Below are 6000 nucleotides of genomic sequence, written 5' to 3'. Positions count from 1 at the left end.
CTGCTGCACCATATAAATCTGGAGTTATGTTTGTATCCCTACATGTCTGATTTGGTCTCATTCTTAATTCAGAGTTTAATTGGGGCCAACCCCCTGTGTATCCCCAAAACCCTCTGTGTGCCCAACAGCTTTTGTGGCTGAACGTCCCTGTGACTCTTGCTTTCCCCCCAAGCGGAGCATCTTCCCTGAGCTGGCCCTACCATCCTTCCCGTCTCCCTCCCCTCCTTTAAATCCCTGCTGAAGTCCCACTTCCTCCCCAAAGCCTCTGTGAAATGGGCTGACTGTCATCGCCTGAGCTTGCCCAGCAGCGTGGGGATGAAGGATTAGTGGGCAGGGGAGCGGGGAGCTGGCAGACAGGGAGGCAGTCACCGGGGCTGGTGCTGGGAGTTGGGTGAAGACATGATATGTAGGAGATGACTTGCAGAAAGGAATATTTGTCATGTTTACCCACGACACAGGAAAAACAGACATACAGTAAAGCAGACTGATGCTTGGTGTTATCTCAGCAATCTCCTTTCGTAGGCTGTGCTGGGGTTTGGCAGCCTGTGCTCGGGCTGTCAGCTCTTGGAGACAAGGAGATGTTTTGTGCTTGTAGAGTACCAGAGCCCATCACTGGGGCTACAGTGAACACCAATGGCCCACAGCTTGAGAAGGCATCAGTGTGTTCTGTGCCACTGCTGTGGTGCCAGCAGTCAGTGGTGGCAGCTGCTCGCTCTGGTCCTGAAGCCCAGTTTGATGTTGGTGCGGATGCGCTTGTCTCGCGTCCTGAGCATCAGGAACTGTTACCTGGGCACTAAGTGTAGAAACACGTTCCTCCAAAGGCAAACCTGCAGCAGTCCCTCTGTCCCTCTTCTCCTCACTTTTATCACTCTGATAAACTTTGCCATTCTGTAAATTTTGCAGTGGTGAATATCTATTTCTTTCCTAATCGCTGATGAAAAAGCTGAGCGCAGATGTGACCACTGCAGAGCTGTCCTGGCAGCTGGCTGCTCAGGGAGGGTCCCTGTGGAGAGCTGCATCTGCAGATCTCTCTGCCAGCTCTTAGTCTGCTTTAGAGGTGCTTTACTGACTTGCACGGTACCCGTGTAAATCGAGATATCATGTGGTGCAGAGCCCAGCACCGCACCAAAGTCCAAGTACGTTCTGTCAAAGCAGTTACTTTGATCCCCAAGGCTGGATCTCATCAAAGACCGAAATCAGGATTGTTTGACAACACCTATTTTCCATTAGCAATGTTGACAGCATTAATTATATTCTGGTGCTTTAATTCTTTATTATTGAAATCACACATCAGTGATAGTCATTATTTTGCAAGGGGGTTGATGTTATGCTAATCAGCTTGCAGTTAACTGGGTCATCCCACTCATTTTTTTTGGCTGTGGGCACAACACTACCGCTCTTGTACTGGAGTCTCTGTGGTCTGCCAAGATTTATTTTAAACAAACATGAGCAAGCCAGAATTTCTGAGCCAGCTTTTTTAGGACTCTTGGGTGCAAGTTATGTGAAAATATTTATCCCTGTTGTATACTGTTTAACGTCTTCCTTGGTTACTAATGGACTGGAAAGGACTTCATTGTCCTCAAGTGATACAAGTACATCATCTTGCTGCTTTGCAAAGGCAGAGCAGAAATATTTATGGGAATCTTCTGCCTTTTCTTTGTCTTTATTAACTGTTTTGTGCTTTCTTGTTTGGAAAGGGCTGGTGCTTATCTCGGGATTTCTTTTGTTTGTACTGAACTTTAAAGATCTTCTCTATATTAGTCCATCACATTGTGGTCTCCTCTGTTCTCACTCTCACAGGTACAGTCCCCAAATCACAAAGAACGGAGCAAAAGCTCAGCCTGGCAATCACGAGGTGAAGATGAAAGGTCCCGAGCCAGTGATCAGCCAGATTATTGACAAGCTCAAACACATCAACCAGGTTTGTTGCCGTCGTGCCAGCAGGGATGGCTCCAGAGTGGGCGGTTTCCAATTCAGTCTGGCCTCCCCCACACTTTTCTTTTTTTGATGCCAAACAACCTTGGGGCATCTCCATCTTCTGCAGCTGTGTGCAGAGCCAGTGCTGCCTGGGCCCCGCGTGGCACCGGGCTTGCAGGGCACATGTGGCAGGTCCTGATTCACACTCGCTGGTGTGGTGCTCTGTGGGTGCGGCGGGAGCTGCCGGGCACGTGTGGTGCAGTTCTCCAGGGCTCAGCCTGTGCCTGGGACGATGCGTGGATGCATCCCTGCAGCGTGCTTCTGCTGGGCATCCATCCCCATGTGATGGAGAACCAAGGAAGGTGGAGCTGCTGTGGTGCCCCTGAGCATGGGATGCTGGCTGTGTGGCACATGCCTCTGGTCAGAGGAGTCCCCTCTGGCATTGCTCATGGCTGGCAGAGAGCGTCTCTTGCTCCTTTGCTCTATCTCCTTGGGTGTCCACTCCCAGTCACTACTGGGGCGAGTTACCATGGAATGGGGAAATGGAAGAGCTGGATGAGACCCTTTCCACTGGGGAGGAAGCTTCCTTCCCACGGTCTCAGACCTGGCATCCTTGCCAGGACAAGCAGTATCTTGTCTCTACCCATCATGCCAGGCCAGGTTAGGTCTGTGAACAAGCCCTGCCGCTGCCAAGGGATTAGGTGGCACCTCTGCGTGGCATTCAGCTTGGGATTGTTAACCTCCTAGAGCTTTTCTGCAGCGTTGCCTCGGGCCAGTCAGGCTGGGGTCCTGCTATGGACTCTGCTCTCTGTGTCACTGAGTAACTCGTAGAGGAGATGTTTGTCAGTAGGCTGATAGTTGAGACCTCTGTACTTTAAAGGGGCACGCAGCCTTGGGACCTTGCAGTGCAAATACTTGGGTGGTAATGCTGTCTGTGAATACAGCTGAGCTGCCCAGTCTCTCCTGAGGGAGCTCTTACTGGTGGGGACCTTGTTCAGGGTTGCTCTGGCATGAGGCTTTGGGCAGCGGCGAGTTCCCGGGGTTAAGCCTGGCTTTGCTTCCCGGCTGGGTGGGCTGTGAGGGCTGGTCTGTCTGGAGTTGCTGGCTTAGCGACTTTTCTGCTAACCTCTGCTTTCCTGCTTCCGGGACTGCCAGGGACTGTTTTCATAGCAGTTCCCAGTTTAACCCCTGCACCTTCCGACACAGGCACGCCTCATTAGCTGCTGTCTGGGAGCGGGAGGCAGAGAGAGATTCGGGGTCCCCGGGAGCACCCCAGTGGCACGCGGGAGCCGACGTGAGCAGTGGCAACGCAGCCCACTCAGCCTTCCCGCACACCTCCCCGCGTCGAGCCGTGCCATCTGCCAACAGCCCATCATTATTAAGAGGATGGGGGGGGGGGAATAGCATAATCAGCTCCCTATTAAATGGGGTAGAGGGCAGGCTTCAACCTGCAGGTGATAATGTTATTTTACCATTCACAGTGAGAAAGTCGCACCAAACAAAACACGGTTATTAGTGTACTTGAAACTGCTGACATAAAGTGGTTGTGAAATGCTGGCTGCCAGATTGGGTCAAGTTAGGTCTTTGCTGAACAGTTCAGGCTGCTGAGGAGCGGAGATTCGTGGAACAAGAGACCCTGGGTAAACATTGCTGGGCTGAACTCAGCTGTTTGCAGCAGCAGAGTGTCTTTGTCAGCTGCTGCTCTGGGAGGAGTAGGGGTAAGGGGGTGAATACGGTCAGCTTGGTCATGATCTCTTACAGCACTTCCCCTCCTTCCTTGCAATATCACATTGGAATGTGTTATGAGGGGCAGGTGAGCTGTTTTGGTTTGAATGATGTAAATGTAAAGAGTATGAAAAATATCAAAACATCTCGTAAAGTTGTGTTTGAGAAAGAGGGGGGATGGAGAATAAAATCAGGAGAAAATGGGAGGTGATTTGTGAAAATTAGTTTTGAACTTAGCCATTCCTGCAGAGGGTCTTAGTCTGTGGTAAGTAGCTTATATACTGGGGAAGTAACTGTGAAGCTCACTTAAATTTGGGCTTTGGGGTGTCATAGTTCACCATCACACTTATTTTCTTGGCCTACCAGTTTGTGTTTGCTTTCACATCTGGAATGCATCTTGAACGCCAAAAAGTAGGAAATGTGGAAGGAGCAGCTCTGGATGAATTACAGTTGTGTTTTTCAGGTGTTGGCTTCAGATCTGGGAAGCGGTGGGGGCTCCTGGGCTGGGGAAGGGTGAAAATCCCCGGACCCACCAAGCTGAAGTCAACAGCAGCTTTTAAGGGTTTTCAAACATCCAGGATTTTTTGGAGAAAAGATCTTTTCGAGTGCTTGTAGTGCTCAGAGCTGTAAACTGGATTCCCCATGTGACTACCAGTAAATTGTGAATCTAGTCCCATATAGTGAATTCCTCCCTGTGTGTTGTGTTGGAGATGTGGGTAGACTCAGGAGCCGTGCTAGTTGGTGCAATTTTTGTTGAGTTCCACAGCTTTTACTTGTAGATTTTTGGTAATGTCTGTAATTTGCTGATGACTTGGCTTCGATTTATTCCAGGCTGCTCACACTGCTGAAAACTGTGTGTTCTTTCAGCAGTATGCCACATTTTCGAGCTCGCTTGACTTTGAATCAGTTGTGTGTGGAAATCATGCTCGCTCATTAGTTCGTGTCTTCTCAGACTGAATCTGGGTAAGGGCATGTGTATATATATATATATAAGAAAAATCTCATTACACTTTTTGCAGTTTGAAAAGAGAATGGTGTTTGTGCATTAGAACAAGATCCACCGGGGTTGAAAGGAGTGCAGAAAACTCAACCCAGAGAGAAGAGGATGTAAAAGTTTTCCAGCTTGTATTAGTTTGGTTCAAGCACCTCTTATCAAGCTAAAATAAATAAATGAATAAAGCTCACTGCCTGAGTAGTGTGCTGTCTCAAGTCAGTCCTTTCTGGATGAGTTCCCCTCGGTGGTGCCTACTCATCACATCAAGACTCCAGACCGTTTTTGTTTCACCCAAATGTGTGATTGTGGGTGGTGCTGTTTTCCATGCATTGGTGGGTGAGATGGTTTATTATTGTCATATTGGAAGTAAGGAAATATATTTTTTTTTCAGTTCTGTTAGATGTCTACGAAGTTTTGATTTGAGTTATTTTTGCTGTGTGCCCAGAGGCATGAACAGCCCATCCATAAATATTAGCATTGTTATCTCAGCTGGGAGGCCAAGGGTCACCTTCAGGAAAATGAGTTGGAATTGGTTCCTAACTTTTATTTCACAGAGTGGATGGTGTCTGTTTCTAGCTAGAATGGTTTTCATCCCACATGTGAAACTATATTGAAATAGGTTGGTAGGTTGTTCTGTGTCAGCATGAGGTCTTGCTCAGTTTTTTTGTGACTTGGTAGTATCTCTGTGCAAAATGTGGTGTGCATGGTGAGGTATTTCCTCAAGCCACTCAATTTTCCTCCCACCACAGGGACATTTAGTTGGCTGACAGATAGGGATGAGGCTCAAGTTTTAACAGATAGGCATGGAGGTGGGAGCTATGGTGTCCCATGTCCCACATCCCAGGTGCTCTGCCACATCGATGACCTCCTATTGAACCTCCTCCCAAGAAAGGCTCTGGAGAGTGGACCCAAGCGATGCTGGTGTGAGGATGCAGCAGAGATGGAGGCTGTGGGTACTGGTTCAGCTGATGTGATGCTCCTGGTCTTCCCTCCTGTCCCGCTTGGTCCCCAGCTGACTGTGTGCTCTCTGCAGTGCTTACAGGGCTCTGACCCCGTTGAAGCAGATGCTTTACCCCATCCTTACGGCACTTACCTGTTTAACCTTGTGTCCAGTCCTATTCCCTTTTTATGCTTAGATAAATCCTGGTGTTTACCATAGGACCATCTCTAGTAGGAAAAGTGTAATATTGAAAGAAAAGGGGGGAAAAAATCCCACCAAAAATGAAGAATAAAATCCATAAAAGGAAACTTAACTGAGGGAGATGTGTCTTTACAAGACTGAAGGGCCTGGAAACATATTGTACATTTCCAGACACTGGAGTTAAGGGCTCATTTAGAATATTTCAGATATACTGGAGTTTGAC

The 6000-nt window shown here is 48.4% G+C and overlaps 1 protein-coding gene across 1 annotated transcript in view; it reads left to right on the top strand.

Annotated features, from left to right (window-relative positions):
* Nucleotides 1-6000, top strand: part of GPC3 (glypican 3) — a gene marked incomplete at both ends in the record, with an annotated part of 142412 nt that overhangs the window by 95151 nt on the left and 41261 nt on the right. The window contains one exon of the mRNA XM_010176729.1: nt 1801-1921. Coding sequence (XP_010175031.1) covers nt 1801-1921 — 121 coding nt within the window. The remainder of the gene's footprint in view (nt 1-1800; nt 1922-6000) is intronic.

Source organism: Antrostomus carolinensis, unplaced genomic scaffold (assembly GCF_000700745.2).
Source record: "Antrostomus carolinensis isolate BGI_N321 unplaced genomic scaffold, ASM70074v2 scaffold13700, whole genome shotgun sequence".
NCBI lineage: Eukaryota > Metazoa > Chordata > Aves > Caprimulgiformes > Caprimulgidae > Antrostomus > Antrostomus carolinensis.
The sequence above is the reverse complement of the archived record's forward strand: the minus strand, read 5'-3'. Positions and strand labels throughout refer to the sequence as shown.